Source organism: Myotis brandtii, unplaced genomic scaffold (assembly GCF_000412655.1).
Source record: "Myotis brandtii unplaced genomic scaffold, ASM41265v1 scaffold412, whole genome shotgun sequence".
NCBI lineage: Eukaryota > Metazoa > Chordata > Mammalia > Chiroptera > Vespertilionidae > Myotis > Myotis brandtii.
The window spans coordinates 1,100,064-1,119,877 of record NW_005365832.1 but is presented as its reverse complement, the minus strand read 5'-3'; the positions used below and the strand labels follow the sequence as shown (position 1 = coordinate 1,119,877).

The following is a 19,814-nucleotide window of genomic DNA, read 5'->3' as shown; positions in this document are numbered from 1 at the left end:
GCTAGTAATTATAAGAAGAAGAAATTTACACTGTAGAAATATTATGGACAGGTTAACTAAGTAACCAGAAAAAATTGGCACATGTAGGTATCATGTGCCCTGATATATGAGACATTCAAAAAGGGCACGACATCATTTCTGTGGTATTCCTGCAAAAAAATCTATAATCTCAATCTAATCATTAGGAAACATCAGACAAACCCAAAATAACTGGCCTGTGCACTTCAAAAATGTCAAGGTCATGAAAAACAAAGAAATACTGAAGAACTGCTCCAAACTAAAAGACCACAAAAATGAGAGCAAAAAGCTACTTGTGATCCTGGACTGAACTCCTAAACCACAAAAATTATTTTCCCCCCTTTGCTATGAAGAACAGTAGTGGCACAATTCATAACATTTGAATCAAATCTATAGGTTTGATAATAGTATTATTAATGTTACTTTTCTGATTTTGATCACTGTATTGTGGTTATGTAAGAGAATGCCCTTGTTTTTTAGAAATATACACTGAGGTATAAAGGGACATTAAGTCTGTAACTTAACTTGTAGCAGGTGACTCCTAGGTGATTCTAATGCACAGTCAGCCAGACAAAAATAAATAAATGAATGAATAAATAAACAAACAAACAAATAAATAAGAGGGCTGGGAGCCGGATCATAGGAAATAGCCAGCTTGAGGGGGTGGGACTGGGACTCAGAGAAAAAAAAAGTAGCAAGAGCTCATGTAAAAGGAGAATCAGAAAAGTGAAGAAAGTCTGAAACAGGGAGAGATGGGTGATTTCCAAAGCCGCACTGAGGTAAGCAAGAGGAAGCTGATGAGGAGTCCTAGGTTTGGCAGTTGGGCATTGGGTGCCTCGGTCAACCACGCCTGTTCTGAATATGGGTGGCCTGACATGCATGAGGGGACACAGCCGCTCAGGCGCTGTCCTCAAGGGGCGCGCACTGTCCTGGCTTCCGTGAGGAAACTCGAAGTAACACCAGCTGCACTGGGGGCACCTGACATCTCCAAACCCCCATGTGCATGCACTTCCAGGCCGGGGAGGTCCAGGCCCCTCCAGCGGGGTTCCCTCCAGCTAAGGGGCAGTTGTTTGGACATTCAGCAACAAAGGAGAGCCTCTGTGAGGAGAACCTGCACCCACCAGAGTGCCTTCAGATGATGGGGTTTTGCTAAGATGAGGTCATGGAGAGGGGTGCACGCTGCTCCTGCTAACTCTGTGTGCTCCGGGCACTGACTAGCCTTTGGGGCTTCCCTGATTGCATTTTATCTTTGAGGTTCAGAGTCTAGGTCCATCTCCACCGTTAAAATTATTCTTTTGTGTTGCATTAACAAGAATCAAAATTTACCTGTTCTACCATGAAATGCATTTTCAACTTGGCCTGGAAGCTGAGCGGAATGGCGACACGGTTCTTTGCTCCTACCTGCTGACTTTTTATTGATTGGATTTGTAAAGTTCAGGACATGTGACTGGGGTTCCTTGAGCAGCAAACCCCAAGCCCCAGTTCTCAGCTTTTAAACAGACACACCAGAGAGTATTCCCAATTTCCTACGCGAGCAACATGGGCCCAAAGGAGGGGCTGAATAAACAGGCGTTTCACTCTGTTGTCCAGATAGCAGTAATTAAGATGATAAGTAATATTTTACAAAGCTCTTTCAAGTATATTCTTGTTTGATCTCACAACCTTGTAGTAACCTGAATAAATAAAATTTCCAATGAAAAGTGATTTCTGGTTCCAGATTCCCTTATCTCCCTAAAGCAGCCTGTGTTAGAAGAGTCTAGCACACATTAGCGTAACCCCCAAACCCACCCCTAAATTAGATTAGAAAATGCAATAATCTAAAGAAAAATATGTTAATCAGCTAATAATGTGGTTCACCTGATGCTTAGCAAAATTTTTTTTTAAGTAATGGCAAATTTATCTGCCTGTTTGGTTTTCTGAATACTAGTTTTCCCTTCATAAAAGCCAGCGACACACACAGTCTCACTTTATCTTTCTGGGGCAATCTCCTGCCATGGATGACACACAGAAGCTTTAATTAAAATGACAATTAATATAGGAACTGGAAGGAGTTTGTTTTTTTAAAAAATCTCCGTTATTTTGAGCCTGCTTTAGAAATGTTAACGCCAGTGTGTATGCCTAGTTCAGCCATATCTCAGAGAAAAACATCCAAATATTTAAAAGCTGACTTCTTTTGGCTTCTGGTTTAAAAAGAAAGAAAAGAAAAGAAACTGACAGGTTTTCACAGTCTGTTAGCACACAGACAGACTTGTTCTTAGAAAATGATTGGTTTTTTGGAGACATCTGTGATAAAGCCATCATAGAGATCACAAAGAAAATGTAGTCATTAACTTGCCTTTTTCTCCAAGGAGGAGAATCAATACTTTATGTCTCTCTGAATACACAGGCAGAAGTAAGCTTCACATCCACTGAATTTTACACACTCGTGGTCCAAAGAATAAAGCTAACCTGGGTCTAGAGTTGCTAGCCTTACAGAACAATGCTATGTGATTGGTGCTCTCCAATTATTTTTTTAAATATGCTTTTATTGATTTTTAGAGAGAGAGGAAGAGAGAGGGATAGAGGTAGAAACATGGATGAGAAAGAAATATCATTGATTGGCTGCCCCCTGCATGCCCCCTACTGGAAATCAAGCCCACAACTCAGGCATGTGCCCTGATCTGGAATTGAACTGGTGACCTCCTGGTCCATGAGTCAATACTCAATCACTGGGTCACACTGGCCGGGCTTAAAGTTTTTTATTGTCACCCAACATATTAACAGGCACAAGTTAGACAGTGACAAGTAAATAGTCAGTCATTTGTGATAGAAATATTTATTCAGGGCCTATGAAATGAGAAAAAAAACCTCAAAGTGCTTCCAATTTAATTGGGGAAAACAAGACACATTTATGAATAACAATAACATAAAGCCAAAAATGATGTGTGAGAACAGATCTAGTACTGCTAGTGATTAATCCTTAAAGTTGATAAATATAAAACCTCACTCCTTCCTTTAATGTTGCTGATGTTTCCAAATAAAGTAGATATCATTTAAAAGCAACCAATTCTAATACTAAACATGTTGTTTTAAGCTCAATACCCACTTACTGAAAATATTCTGATAACTGCATCCCAGGTCATAAGCCAATCCCTAAATCACTCTACTGATTCACCATGTTAAAACCAAATCATATTTTTTAAAATTCAATAACGATGCAATCACAAAGTAGAATATATTTATTTAACATTACATTGCTAAAGCAACTAAGATATGACATACAGGATTTTGTTTAAAGATGACTTAGGGCACCTTATTAAGGAGTTGATATTTTAATTAAGCTCACCAATCTTGAACCTTTCAATAAAATGTAAAATGAAACAAAATGGGAACTCTCTGGCAGACCCACATGTCTATGAACATGGGAAGCCCACGCTCCCTGGTACAACACTCACTGGTCTGTGCACAGTTACCCACCATGCCTCCCCGGTCACAGCAGAGAAGGTGGAGGAGAAAAGGTCTGGCTGGAATCGTCTGTCGTGCACTGTGCAAACTCAGCTCAGGTGCTCCACTAGCCTCTCCGAGCCGCTGTTTTCTCCTTAGTAACACGAACAGTGCACTACCTCAGAGTGCAGGTAAGCAAATTAACTGCAATGACAACCGTGAGGCAGTGACAGTGGTCAAGCACATAGTGAGTGCCTAATGAATGATAATACCTCTATTATCATCGTCATGTTATTGCTGGTGCCTTGCATTTGTAGATATACATGTAAAACCACATTAACCCACACAAAGAGGGAAGCCTATTAAAACCTTCATTACCACTTTCTCTGCTTCCTAAACTTCTTCCTAAACTCCTTCCCCTAATTTGAGGAAAACCTCTTCGTTTTCAGTGATTCTGGGATTCAAAATTCTGGACGACAGAGCAAGGCGACATGACCATCACCAGGCAGTGCCTGCTGCCCCCAATTTCAACAAAAGCAAGACAGAAAGGGGCATGGCTGGGAGCATGACCACATCCGGCACTGGCTGCAGGGGCTCCCTCCTGCCTGTAGTTGGCAAAGGGTTCCCAGTCCCCATTGGTGATGCCAAGCACAGCCATCGGCCACATGGTATTCCCTCTATCGTTTGTCTAACACAGTGCTTTTCCTGCTTCTGGCTGTTCCTCAAAGGTACAGTGATAACAATACACAAAAATGCCTGCCACTGAAGCAACTTAGATCTCAAACAATGCACTTCTCATCCTCACCGAGGAAAACTATAATTTCTAATGATGCTATCAAGTAGAAAATGTGTTATGTGTTTGTGAAATAATTATGTTTTCTGAGTTTGGTAAGACAGAAAAATCAATCTGACTTTCTAGCGTTGGACCCATACAATGAAGTACAATAAGCAATGAGGAATGCCAAAAATTATTAGACATGAGAACCATCAGAAAAGTCCCACAGGAGTCTTTAGGAGGATGAATTACTTGTAGTCTCAGCATGAGGGCAATCTCAGACACCAGCTAAAATTCATGACCATGCTGTGAACAACATAGTAAACCTAGTTATTCCTCCATCGATATGCTATAAATACACCAAGTCAGGAATTATCATTCATTTATTTGTTCATTTCTTAATCCAACTGTATCCAATTTCAGATGTTTGAAAAATCATTATATAACTTGTTTGAAATCTCTTCTCTTTAAAGAGACATAAAATATGTGTTCGCTAAAAAGAAAAAGGAAGTTCCAACATGGAACCATCCAAATGAATAGGCCAGAAAGAAGCCACTTGAGAAGTCACCTCAGTCAAAGAAAATAATTCCATGAAACCTCAAGTTCGCTTTTATAACAACTCTGAACATCAAAAGCCAAGGGACTTGGTGAGAAAGGAGGCAATGAATGCCCTTCTCCATGGATAAAGAAAGGTCAACATTGATGTGAGGTACACAAGGTCTGTGTACAAAAAGTGGCTGTGGGCCTCTCTCTTCCGGGGTCACATGAAGGATAACCAGTTTCATTTAGTCAGGGGTGAGAGGGAGTGAGGGGATGGGAAATAGAGTGAAAAAAGGAACTGTGTGAAGAATAAAAACATTCCTTCTCTCTGCTAAGTGGAAAACAGGATAAACCCTCCCAACAGGTTTTGATTACAAGGCGTCTGAAGCAGAGGAACCACCATCTGACAGCTATACGTTCATCTGAAGTTCCACAGAAGACCAGCAGCAATCTGACTCCATTCCTGTTGAAATCTGCATAGTCTAAAAATGTGTTCGCTCTTAAAATAAAAAGTTCTAATGAGGTTAGGAAACTCTTGCACTACTGATATTTTTAAGGAAATTACTAAACTCCTTCCAGATATTTTTTTATTTCTTCAAATTGTAAAATGTGCGATGATACCAAAGCACAGTCTGGGGATCTGCCTTCCATCCATGAGGGGCAGATCACTAACACCTGCCTCAGCCTCGTCCCCTGAACAGAGGAATGATAACTACCCTCTTCCACTGGTTCCCTCTCTCCCTTCAGCTCCCTCTCTAAGCCATTTGTAACTATAAGAAGCTTAACCATGACATCCAACTTTCCTAAAACGTGCTCCATGAAAAGTAAGCTCCAGAAAGAAAAATAAAAAAAGTCTGTGAAAATCAGCATCAAATATCCCTGTCTTGAGAGTCACGTGTGTATTATTTATTAAAGGCTCTGAGAAATCTTGCAGAAGAAAGCTGTCTTAGCCAAAATTTTTCAAGTTTGCTGGATCATGGAAATCTGTCCCAGGAATATACTTTGTTCCCAAGAGGACACTGAGAAAATACTTCATGAGTTTATGAAAGCAATATCTACACCACCCACCCACCTGATGGCTTCTACCAAGATCTCAGACACAGTGCCCAGGAATCCTTTTTTAAAAAAGACTTTGAGACTAGCCTTATAAACCAAACCTATGAAGAGACAACAAATGACCCCATCACAAATATGATAGACTCTATTTGCAATCTGAACAAAATATTTGGTCCAATGGCTCTAGACAAATCACCTAAACAGGTTATTGATCACTATTTTAAAAGTTTATAATCTAACATTATTCAGATTTCCATAAAAGTTATGTGATAATTACCACCCCCCAAACACTCATTTATCAGCGTTCTTACTGTTTATATAGGAGTTTTCCCAGGCCACCCAGGAAAAGTCCCCCTTGGTAGCTCTACTCAAAGTATATGAAAAAGTCTGGGACTCCAGTGTTATCTCAGGGTTGTGCCAAAACTGAAAAAATAATATTCAAACTCACATTTAAAAAAAGACTTAAATTAAGTATTCATCTGCAATGAGAAATATAACTGCCAATGGGATAGACAAGTGGTCGGCAAACTGTGGCTCGCGAGCCACATGCGACTCGCCCGCACATGGTATTTTGTGGAAGAGCCACACTCAAGGGGCCAAAGAGCCGCATGAGGCTCGCGAGCCACAGTTTGCCGACCACTGGGAGATATAGATCTGTTTGTTGATCAGCCCACTTTCTTTCCCAAGAGGGAATTTCCTTTATGGGGCATATGAGTGTAAAAATATTTTACCATTTTACCACCATTAATAACTTCAAGATATGAAATTACAGTCATAAATAATTGTAATGTCTTTAAGTGTAAAAGATAGAATTTATTTATCTTTGAAATTCCCATACAACCTAGAATAATAGAATACTTATTTACTGTTGAATGAATGAATGTTTGAGTGGTGTTGCTAAGGGAATACATGTAAACTTGCTTAAAAATCTGTTTTGGGTTATAACTTTGCAGAACAAAGTTCAGCATTTTGGACAACTATGTTATTCCCAAAGCATTACAGAGAAGAACCCCATTATCTGGCCCTATTGCCAGAAGCAAAGATTTTCTTAGAGCTGAGAAATCAATAAGCCAAGTATCATAACATACAGCATGGGTCTGTCCAAATCTTTATACTGTGCCAGAACAATGCCCAAGATCAGCTTGGAAATCTTAGGGTTACATGGAGATATACAAAGAAAACATCTCTTTTTTTTCTCCTTTCACTCATTAATTAAGTATTGAGGACCTACTATGTGGAATATTTTTCCTAGATCCCCTTATTGTGATAGGTAATCAGTGCTGACACGGCACCGAAGGACAGAATGCAGTGTCTGCAGATTCATGGGGCAAGGGCATTGCCACCCTCCACTCTTAGCCAACCTGGACCTTCTCAGATATCATCATTTCACCCAGGCCCTCTGCTCCCAGCCCAGCTGTAAGGCTGGGTCCCCTAAGATAATTCCAGACTGTCCCAGGAGGAAGCAGATGGTCAAAATTGGCCAGAACCGAAGGTCTTGGCCCCATGACTATTGTTCCTCGTGAAGGTGAAGTCCCATTGTGTTTTGGAGCATGCTAAATGGGCATCACACCCTTCACTGTGGTTTTCATAATAATAAAAGGCATTATGCATTTTGGGCTATGCACAGAGGTTATCAAATAACATGACGGTTTATTTTCCTACTCACCATCAGGATTTTAAGAGTTGATTTTCTATGGTGCCACCTCCTGCCTCCCTTCATCACCCCCGGACCAAAACCTGTGGAGGCACAGAGTGAAAAAGCACCACCCTCCATGCCGTCAGGGCCCCCGATTTTAAGCAACTTTCCAAAAGTCAGAGGTTGAATGGAAAAATTTATTATGTGCTGGTTTGGTATGTGGACTCCGCTAGGTGCAATGGAAGGTAGAAAAGAAGCATGAAGTAGGTTTGCTGCCCTCAAGATTCTCACTACACGGTGGGAGGAAGGACACTTACAGGTGACATGACATGAAAATGACCTGAGACTGAGCTGTGTGACCCTGGGTGCTTTCAGGGCTGAGCCTTAAGGACCCAGCAGAACTGAGCAAGAGCCAGACAGTGTACAAGACGCCTTGGCCATGGCCATACCAGTCATTCTCACACGACCCTTTAAGGGAGGTTTTATTCTCCCCCGTTTTAGAGTCAAGGAAGCTGTCAATCAAAGAAGTTAGATAACGTGCTCAGGTCACAGAGCTGGACAGAGTCGCTGGGGTTCGGACGCAGAGCTGCCTCGGACCCCCGACCATTTCCACCAGCCCCAGCCCTGGCGCTCACATGGCATAGAGTGGTGCAGGTTATGAACGTGGGGTTTCCAGCGAAGTGAGAGAGAGCTCCAGGCTGGGCAAAGGCTAGTGTTTTCAAGTTGGGGGAGAGCAATCTTCTCACACAAAACCCCTTTGCTTTTTGTGAACAGCACAAGTAACTGTAGCGTGTAGCTCTTTTACTCCTTCTCCAGCCCCCTCTCTATCACCTTGACCCTGGAAGTGAAAGACTCTATTGATCAGCCAGAACTTCAAATGTGTGGCTACCAACTGGAACCATGCATCTGTCCCTCCCAACAGCATCTGCCTCCCACCGAGCCAGGCATGCCTGTCGCTATTTCACATGATATTTGTTAGAGCATTATTGAAATTTTGAAAGTTAAAAAATTTTAATCCACATGTCAGAGTCTAGTACATTTCACATAAATTAAATAATAATGGATTTAATAAGTCATATATTAAATCCATTATCATCTTGGAAAGATTATGTCATGTGAAGTTATAAAATAAGTTTACCTTCATATATAAATTTTTAAAGTATCATTCTGAGAATTACTGCTTTCTCATAAAAAGTGATTTCAGATGGTGCTCAAAATTCTGGCTCCCACATTTCAAACCGACTGCAACAACTTTATTTCTCAGACACAATGTGCTCATTGTCTTGCGCTACCTTAATCACATATGTAATTACATTTTTCTTCCTTTGTTAACTTGAAACTGCCTATCTTCCCCATTGGACTGTAGACTGTATTATTCATCATTTGTATTCCCAGTGTCTAAAATACCATATAGTATGTACAATAATTATTTCTGGAATGAATAAATTATTTCCATTCTTTTGAAATAGATTTTTCTTTCAAGCCCAAACTTTTCTACCTAAAATAGCCTGAGAATCATTAAGCCAGCGCATGTTCCCATAGGTAGCCTGCCAGTTCATTGTCACTGCTCCCTACTGTATTAACCAGTTATCCATGTGAAAGGTGCTCTGAGATGCTTTCCGAGAAGTGATGCTCCAGTTGAGCCTGGGAGCAGAGGTACACAAGCTGAAACAGCCCAGAGGAATCAGGGGCAGACTCTGTGCCACGAGGAAAGCAGGGTTCACTGCTTGCCCTCTCACGTGCTGAACTGGCCGCAGAAAACACTAAGCTCTCAAAGAGAGGTGAGCAACTTGCGCGGAAAATTAGCAACCCCCATAGTTCTCTACCTTAAGAAAGAAACGTTTAACGCTCACACAAAATATTGTTTTAATTGGTTAGGCTATATAAAAACGATACAGTAAGCCCACACACGTTTACAATCCCCGACTGCGCTGCTGTGCTGATGTTTAATCACGATTCCACTCACGCGCATTCTCACAGCTTCCTTACCCATCTGTCTAGAATTGGTCTACTCACTGCCCATATTTGCCTTCAGTTCAGACCACCTATGGAATGCTGTCTCAGATTTTCTTAGTGAAAGTCAGTAGATTTTCAGTTAAGCAACGGCTGAATAAAACAGCACACCACTTGACAGTGTAATATGTATAAACTTGGCACATAGACATGGTTAGAGCCTTCAGGTAAGAAGATTTACTCAAAAGGTGCCTTGAGTCAGGTAATGGGATTCAGTGAGAAACAAAACCGACCTTGAAGAAAAAGCACGACCTTAATAAAATGCTCACAGGTAAAAGACAATGACACAGTCTCCTTTAGGCATAGTACTTACTACCACAGGTTGATTTCAATATCGTGGTATAAAATCTAAAACCACACCCCAAAATTACTCAAGCCCGTGTAATATAGTATGTAAAAATTGGAAGAGCTCATGCTATTGTAAATCAAAACTAACTTTGTGTCTGGAGAGAATAACCAAGACTGGAAGTGGTCACTACCATTTCTATAACAATCTCAGCTTGGATGGGGAAGCAGTAAAGAAAACACTACGTATGAGCCTTGTGCTACCAGACTCCCCTGCTGCCGGGCTGCCAGGAAGCTTAGAAGTAGCACTCATTATTAGTATTAGTATTCATTCTCTAGGTTCAAAAGGCACATTTATTTCCCTTTCCCTCTATAATTGCTGCAAGTTTTATTTCTAACCGCATGTCTCCCATGATAAGCCACTTTATGTCACTTTTGGAGGTCGTCGGGGAGTGAATTATAAATGAATTAGGAAATATCAGTAGTTGTGGAGGATGAGTAGTGGAATCTGAACTTCATACTGATCTTTCATACATCCAGGTGCTGAAAGTAATTTTTTTAGGTTTCTGATGAAATCAGCTTAACAGACTCATAAGAGAAAGGGCTAACATTCCACTAATTATTACTAATACAAGGTTTTCTGTACTTTGAGAAACAGTGGTACTTAATCATCACCTTTTCTTTGCATCATCTCAGTGAATCTTCACACCAGTGGGCTCCTCTTTGCCCACACACATGTCTGTCAGTGGTTGCTGTTGAGACTGGTAATTCCAGCCATTCTGTCTGGGTTCTTGACCTCCCAAAGCCCTTATAACTCAATAGTTAGGAGGTTATCAGAAGAGGGTTCAGACAAATGAAGGGAATAGAATACCTTGTTGGTTAAATGTATAGGTTTCCAAGGAAATGTATTTCCTAACTCTGGGCTGAATGGTGACCCTCCAAAGACTTGAGTCCCATGGAACCTGTATTTCCTTGCATGGTAGTTTACACAGATGTGAATAAATTTAGGATTTTAAGATGAGATTATCCCAATTATCTTGGTGGGCCCTACATGCGTCACAAGTATCCTTGTAAGAGAGAGGCAGAGGGGATGGGACACACTCACAGAGGAAGGCGATGTGAAGACAGAGGCAGAGATCGGAGTGACGCGGTCACAGTCAGGGAATGGCACCCGCCACCAGAAGCTGGAGGAGGCAGGAACCGATTCCCTCCAGGGCTTCTGGGGAGGGTAGCCCTGCTGGCAACTCCATTCCAGACTTCTGGCTTCCGGGGCTTTGAAAAATGTTGTTTTCATTCAACAAGTTCGTGTTAATTTGTTACAGCAGCTGCAGGGAACTGATGCACCACATAATTCCTTTGGACGATAGTATGTGCTGTATGTGCAATATGCTAAGTAAGCGCCAGTTCCATGTGTGAAAGTTTCAACAACACAGATTTGAGGTCCATCGTGGAAACTTCAAGACTGATGTAGCCACGTGAAGGTGGAAGAGCACCAGGAGGCTACCTGGATATCAGGGTTCTAGGCCAGGGTCTAGTCAGCCTGGGAACCGTAAGAAAAATCACTGCCCTTCGTTAACCGCATCCATGAAATAAGAGCCCAGCTGATCGTTAACACCACTGGCTGGCTTTGATGTCTACAGTTGTCATGCAAAATGCCCTAACGTTTAATGTTTAAAAAATATTACTCATATTAGGGCATTCTCTAATTCTAATAATGTGTGCTTCATGGTTCACAAAACATGTTTATAGATAATGTTTTATCTGACACATCAACCCTCACATTAAAAGCCCCGTTTTTGGATTTCTACTTTCCTCTTTAGAAGAACAAATCATGATGCATATTACAGCCACCTCTATGTGTCCCAATCAGATTCTATTCTTTAATTCATCAACATCATCGTCAATATTCAGGAACATTTTAAACTCCTGCCGCCCAAAGCAACAATGGTGTTCGTGTGTGTAGATGGCCTTCTAAGCTTCATCTCCACGGGTTGTTTCTCTTCCATGGCGTCTACACACTCTGAGCTGGGTAACTGGTCTGGCAGGGCTGCAGGGGTCCCCTTCCCTCCCCGAGAGATCTCCTAAGAAGCGGAAGCAGAGTCTTAGGAAACTGGTGAGAGGCTCTGCGGCCACAGTTCAGAAGAGAGGCCTTCGCAGCGAAAGCAGCCTCTGTTTCAATGCTCCGAAGGGCAGCACTCTCAGCAAAGTGCTCCAGGCTCCGGCTCAGAACAGTAACCCCCTGGAGGGACCCTGGGGTGTAAATGAAGTGCCATCTCCCACCTCTGCCCCTGAGAGAGCTTCCCTCTGCAGAAGGTCACCTGGAAGCCTGCTGCGAGAAGGGCATTAACCTTTGAAGTCTGGCAGTGAGAGTGCTGTAATTCCCCTTTTCCCTTACTGCACACGCAGGGAGCGAGGGCTCACCTCCCTGTGCCCAGCACTTGGCACTGGGAAGATCCTGAATGTGAAGTTCTAGTTAACACTCTTGGATTCGGGACATAAAGGAGGGTGGGAAGGAAAGGAGGGTGGGAAGGAAGGAAAGTTTAAAAGAAAATAGTTTTAAAACTCACCTCCCTCCCCTGTCTTGTCTGCATATTTTAATTTCACTAAGCTATCTTAGCAACCGAGGGCTAGGAAAGGACTGTTTCTGGATGTGTTAACAGCCTCCTGATTTCTTTCATGTTCTGCAGCACCGGCTAATTTAAAAGTAAGCACTCCCCATGTTCATTGGCTCAGCAGGACCTTTTTAAGAATTTGAAATTGGAAACAGAAGCAAAATTTCAAATCATCAGTATAACGTGGCAAATCTATTCTCTTACACAAAAAGATGCAGAAGGTGTTTATGCTGGTAAACAATGTTATAAGTTTCGATTTTTTTGTATATGAGACTGAGATTGATATATGTAACTTGAGTTTTAAATATTAGAGATTTTTAAGAATCTATTTTTTCCAGCATTTAAGATTAACAATAAAAAGTTATAAAATGAGTCATCTCATTCTTTAATGTATTATTTAAACATGACCACCCTAGATTTGATAAACAATACTGACTATTAAATTCCTGTATATCTTTCAAGAGCCACAAAGATTCTTTAACCAAATACATCATGGATTTATTCAGACACACACTCTACGGATAAGTTACCCAGAGCCACTTATGAATTAATTTTGGAAGCAAGCCTAAAGCGTACTAGTAGGATACTTTCAATATAATAAAGACATTCCTTCAAAGAGTACTCTCAAATGACAAGTTCATTCAGAACATTTTAATCACTTAAATGTTCCCTGGCATCGGTACATGTGAATGATCCATAAGGAAATGGATGACTAAGCCACTAAACGTCCCTGTAAATCTTCAATCTTTCTCGAAAGCAAAAAAAAAAAGAGTAATTTAAATAAACCAAGTGTTTAAAATCGACTGTTTCCACAAAAGGCTAGCTACTGAGCAGAACACTTCTAGAAATAGGCCCAGCTTCCAGACTTGCTGTAAAAAAAAATGCTAAATACATTACTTTGAAGCCTTAAATAATGCTTAAAGTTTAATTTATTCATAGGAATACAGCAGTGAAATGACAAGTTAGTCCCGATTTTTAATTACCCTGTTAGTTCAATTACCCTGTTAGAACAAGAAGACTGGTCCTGCACATGCACTGTCTACCATTGGTCACTTTCAGAAGAGCATCCCATGTGTAAATCCCACCACTAGGTCAGGTTATCTTTCATGCATTCTCTCATTAGGATCTTCAGTGTGTGCTGTGATGGCGAGGTCTTGAAGTCAGCAGAAGCCCAACCTTTTTCCACCACAACAGTTCATAACAGCCCTGCCTCCCGTTCAGAGGAGCTACGGAAATATCTGTCGAGGTGTGCATAAAGAATGTAAAGTAGGACTGTATTTGCATAGGCCATATATTCTCCTGCCAACCACAGAGACAATGACAGAGTGGGCATTAACTAAAAACATTAAGCATGAGTTGGGCCAAGAAATTCCCCAGGGGGAACTCTCTGTAATTCCAGAAGGCAGAGCAGGTGAAACAGACAGGCCCTCTATCTTGAGAGTCTAGAAGCTAAAAGCAAAAGTATAAATGTTGGCTTTCACTTCCCATATTATCATAAAACTCGCTGAAACAATAAAGGATTCCAGGAAGTAACAAGAGGTGGAGGTTTCGGGAATAAATGGTTTCCGCGTTGGGTTCCATAAGGAGAACCTCGACTCTACCCAGTTTGCCCATGAAGTACAGAACTGTTAGACTGGTCCTCCCTGCCCCTCATAATAGATTCCTTCCTTAATCAACACTCGTTTAACCAGCATAGACTAAATCAGCACAAAATGGCAAGTTCTACCCCTTGTTTTTTAAGCTATAAAGATGCACAAAAACATTAGTAAGTCTTAGCAGAGATCTGCATTAAGATATCTATTATAACCCAGCTGGTGTGGCTCAGTGGTTGAATCAATAGGTCACGGTTGATTCCCGGTGAGGGCACAATCCCAGGTTGCAGGCTCGATCTCCAGTGTGGGACATACAGGAGGCAGCCAATCAATGATTCTCTCTCATCATTGATGTTTCTTCTCTCTCTCCCTCTCCCTTCCTCTCTGAAATCAATAAAAAAAATATTTTTTAAAAGGTATCTAATATAAAAAAGATCTCTATGTTCTTATTTCAAAATAATGGTTGCTAAAGTTTTCCTATGACATTCTTCTGATTCTGTGTCATTCACCTGGCATCTAACATAAACAAAGGGTGTCTGCCAACCCCTGGATCTAGAAAGCCACTGGTGCAGGCGCCTGCTCCTGGGAAGGAATGAGAGCAGGTAGCGCTCAGAGGCTGATGGGCTTGGAATGGTACAGAGCTCAGAAAGGGGCTGGAAGCCTTAACGACTGGTGGCACAGAGTAGCTCCCCTTCAGTAAAGGTGAGAATCAAATGTTTGCAAGGCGCATGGCAGGGGAGCAACCGGAAGAGATGACCACACAGTCAGAACTGATGCTGGTTCACAGTAGAACCTATGGTAACTTCCTGCTGAACACAGGCCCAGAGAGGCTGGACCGGCCCACCCCCAGGACACCAGCACAGCTTACAGGAAGAAGCAAGCGCAATGAGCAGAACACTCCAGATCCCACAGCCTGGCCCTGTGCATTTTTATACCCTTCCTAAAGCAACACAATTCAGCCTTTTCTAATTTGTGTGCATATGAATCTTTACCATAACAAACCCGTGCCAACAAGCTAAGCTCACAGAAATGAGGCTGCGCCTTGCAATATAAGAATATAACTAAAATAGGATGTCAACAAAAGAGAAAAACATACCCATTTTTCACATGATTCAAACTATATTTTTGTAAAATCATATTATGAATTTAACAGAATTTTACAGATCTTAAAATATATTCTATTTGTGGGAATGCACATGGGTACGATCACTTTGGAAAATTATTTGCTGGTATCTATTAAAATCAAACATGTGGGCTCTGTGTGCAATGGAGAGCAACTGGACTTCTAAAATCAAACATATGTATGTATTCCCTGTCACCCAGCAATTCTACTTCAAGATATATACAAAACAAAAATGCACAAATGTGTTCTCAAAAGGCATGTGTAAGAATGATGATGGCAACACTGTTCATAAAAGCCAAAACTTAGAAACAACTTACACGCATCACCTAAAGTATAGCTGTATAAATTGTGGCATAGTCATCCCACAGAACACTCTAAAGCCATGAGAATGAGCCAACTTCAACGACATGCAACCAAGTGGATCAACCTCTCAAACATAACTATTTGCAACTGCACTGCCTTAGGTACAACTCACACATTCTACACACACACACACACACACACACACACACACACACAGAAGAGGAGGGAGGAGAAGAGTAAGGGGATGTTGGTTCTATTTAATGTCCTTAGCCATACACCTACCCATTCAACTTAAAGCTCATGCTCCATCCCCTACTCCCCAGAAGCAGCATTGAGGTATAAATTGAGAAAGAGACACACTTGGGTGTTTCTTTGTCATGGGTGCCAATTAAGGCTATAATGCCTTATACATGTAATCTCCAAATTCGGCATAGCTAAATGATAATTAAATTACATTTCCATCTATCAAAATTAAAGAGGCGTGTGGCTATAAATTCATACCTGCAGGTGTGACTTGGACAAGACAAACAGGTCTTACTTAAGTCCATTTCATAATAACGCTGGGATATGAAATGAAAGGTAATGATTAGGGCACCAGGAGAGGCCTTAGAGATGGTTCAGCTAAAATGTAGTAAAAATATCCTAATCTGATTATCAGTACCACTATTACTACTATCACTAAACTACATTTATAGGGTACTTATCATGCGCCGGGTGCTGTGCTAAATGCTTTTACAGATCATTATATTTAATCCTGGCAGCTTATAGGGAAACTGCTAATGCCATATGTTTTCCACTTGCCCTCCCCAAACAATTCCCTCCCCTTCTCTGCCTTGCTCTGTGCCTCAGGAAGCTGACCTCTATGGACCCTGGTCCTCATACTTCTCTTGGAGTTCTTCCACCAATAAAAGAATCAGCTGAAGAGAGAAATATCAAGATTTTGATTCCGCCCTGCTCTCTCCCTGCCTGGCCATTGTCTTGAAAGTGGGTGAGTTCCACCTGGGTCCAACAACAAACTCTCCTTCCTCTGTCCCCTCAGGCGTAAGGCTGGCAATGTTTCCTCTGTTGCTTGTTCTGAAGTGATTCACCATCATTTTTTGGTTCTTTTCCAACCACCTCTTTGTAAATCTTCTTTGATTACCACTGTCAATACATCATCTGTTTGATAAAGGTTGTCAGAAGGGGGAGAGATAGAAGCCAAGGAGTAAGCACACTTTGGATTTGGAGAATGAGCAGTTCTTAATTATGGAGGGTTCGGGCATAGGGACAGGGTCATTTTAAGTCAGTGGATGATCTCTCTGTGGAGGTGCTATGCAATTTCTGTGGAGGTGCTAGCTCAATTTCTCTGTCAAGCTTAAACCAAGTGACGATAAAAGCTTTTCTGATGCAACATTATCCACAGTCCTGATTTCCTATGTTACCACAGAAACAGAGGCCACCATGACCAGAGGAAGTGGTTTGGGTGGCCAATAAATACATAGTTGTGCAACAGGCTAGAGATCAAAAAAAGATAAATGGTGATTTTACATGAGTGGCGTATTGGGTATCTAAGAAAGCATCACTGTGTACTGCCTGCCTCGCTACACACACACACACACACACACACACACACACACACACACACACCACATGCATGCACACATACTGATATAATATGCACACATCTTGTTCAATTCTTCTCAAGAAAATTCCCAAAGAAAACTGAGTAAACTAGAAGTTTCTCTTCCATTAGCCTCACTTTTCATTTCCTATGACCCTCAGAACCACTCTCCATCATTCCCACCCAAATCAGGCCACCAGACTTCCTTTTTCATTTGCCTTATCTGAGTTCAGCAACTCATTCACCATAAAGTCTATAACTGAAGAGAGTAATACCCAGGAGATAGTTGTATTTTAACATAAGACCATCCTTGATTGAAGTATTACTAACCCCATTATTAATTAGGGAATTAAAGGAATCAGACTGCAGTATATTTTGGAGGGAGAAAAGAGACCCTTCTTGAGGCTCCTGAAATTTCACTGCCTGGGTCCGAACCGTGTCCGACTAGCAAAGCCTTCTTTCTCCTGTTGTCCTCTCTCTGATGGCTCCACTCCACAGGTTCATGAAATGGAAGATGAAGATCAGGAATAGCATGCTCCCTCAAACCTATAATTCACCAGATTCCATCTAATCTAGTTAAATGTCAGAAACCAGGTAGCTCTGTCACACACAGAACTGAAGAGATTCAAGTCCTTGGCCTACAGGAATTGCCTGCCTGAAGCAGACATTACCATGTGCAAGGCCGTGAAAGGCCTCTATTGAGTGTAATTCAAGAACGCCCAATGCTGAGAACAGCTCCATTAACAAAGACCCGTTTCTGGTTACATTGTTTAGAACTGGAGGAGTGCGGTGTGTGAAAGGATGCAGCTCTGTGGCAGGTTGAGAAGAGAAAGTCATCGCCTGTCACTTCTGGTGATCCAAGGTTGACCTCAGCAGACTACAAGAAACCACTCGGCTATACTTGAGATTCAACACCAAGACCAGAAAAAAGAGGAAGTGGGAGTGTCCTGGCACAGAGTGGGTGCTTGGTATTGAGTGAGCACGAAAAACTACACTTAGCTTTGTTATCCACTCATACTGATGGGCACGTGGGCTGCTTCTAAATCTTGGCTATTATAAATAACGCCGCAATGGACATAGGGGAGCATATTTTCTTTCCAATTCAAGTTTTGGATTTCTTGGAATATATCCCCAGAAGTGGAATTGCTGTGTCATGAGGCAATGACATTTTTAATTTTTTGAGGAAACGTCATACTGCTTTCCCCAGTGGCCGCACCAGTCTGCACTCCCACGAACAGTGGAGAAGAGTTCCCTTTTCTCCACATCCTCACCAGCACTTGTTTATTGATTTATTGATGACAGCCATTCTGACAGGTGTGAGGTGATACCTCATTATGGTTTTAATTTGCATCTCTCTGATGATTAGTGATGTTCGGCATCTTTTCATATGTCTACTGGCCATCTGTATGTCCTCTTTGGAGAAGTGTTTATTCAGATCCTTTGTCCATTTTTTAATTCGATTGTTTGGGGGTTTTGATGTTGAGTTTTATCGGTTATTTATACATTTTGGATATTAACTCCTTATCAGATATAGCATTGGTGAATATGTTCTCCCATTCAGTGAGGTGTGTTTTTATTTTGTTAATGGTTTCCTTTGCTGTGCAAACTTTTTAGTTTAATGTAGCTTCATTTGTTTATTTGTTTGTTTATTTGTTTCCCTTGCCTGTGGAGATGTATCAGAAAAAAATTGCTATGAGAAATGTCTATGATTTTATTGCTTATATTTTCTTTAAGGAAACCATAAACAAAATGAAAATGGAACTCACTGAGTTGGAAAGATATTTGCAAATGGTAACTCCAATAAGGAGTTAATATCCAAAATATATAAAGAACTCATACAACTCAACATAAAAAATCTGATTAAAAAGTAGGCAGAGGACCTAAATAGACATTTTTCTCAAGAAAACAGACAGATGGTCAAATTACACATGAAAAGATGCTCAACATCACTAATCATCAGGGAAATGTAAATCAAAACCACAATGAGAAATGACCTCACACCTGTCAGACTGGATACTATCAACATGACAACAAATAACAAGTGCTGACGAGGATGTGGAGAAAGGGAAGCCCAGTGCACTCTGGATGGAACTGCAAATCGGTACATCCACTATGAAAAACAGTACGAAGGTTTCCAAAAAAATTGGAACTAGAATTATCATATGACCCAGCAATTCCACTTCTGGGTCTCTATCCAAAGAAATCAAAAACATTAATTTAAAAAATATATATGCACCCCTATGTTTATTGCAGCATTATTTACAATAACCAAGCAAGCTAAGTGATCACTGATGGATGAATGTATAAAAATGTGGAAATATCTAAGTGAAATAAGTCAGAGGAGGTGAATGCCATATGATTTCACTTAGAGGTGAAATTTAAAAAACAAAACAAATGAACAAACAAAATAGAAACAGGCTCATAGATACAGAAAACAAACCGATGGTTTCCAAAGGGGAAGGGAGTGAGAGGACGGGTGGAAAAGGTGAAGGGGAATCAGAGGTACAAATGTCCAGTTATAAAATAAGTAATTCCGGGGGTGCAAGGTAGGGCCCAGGGAATATAGTCCATCATATCGTAATGACGTTGTACAATGCCAGGTGGTTACTAGACTTACCATGGCGATCACTTCATTAGGTAGATAAATGTTAAATAACTATGTTGTACACCTGAAAGTAATAGAATATTGTTTGTTCACTATATTTTAATTAGAAAAAAACTACACAAAAATTAATATTACAGTGTTTCTCCTTTGGGTAATAGAACAAAGCACAGTCTCTCCATCCCCCATCCCCCCACCCCTTCCTCCTCCTCCTCCTCCTCACTTTTCCTCTCCCT

General features: G+C 41.1%; 1 protein-coding gene across 1 annotated transcript in view; it reads right to left on the bottom strand.

The window, feature by feature from the left end:
• Window positions 1-19,618, bottom strand: part of PLCL1 (phospholipase C-like 1) — a 105,645-nt gene extending 86,027 nt beyond the window's left edge. The window contains exon 1 of the mRNA XM_005873565.2: window positions 19,594-19,618. Coding sequence (XP_005873627.1) covers window positions 19,594-19,596 — 3 coding nt within the window. The 5' untranslated portion in view covers window positions 19,597-19,618. The remainder of the gene's footprint in view (window positions 1-19,593) is intronic.
• Window positions 19,619-19,814: the final 196 nt, after the last annotated feature.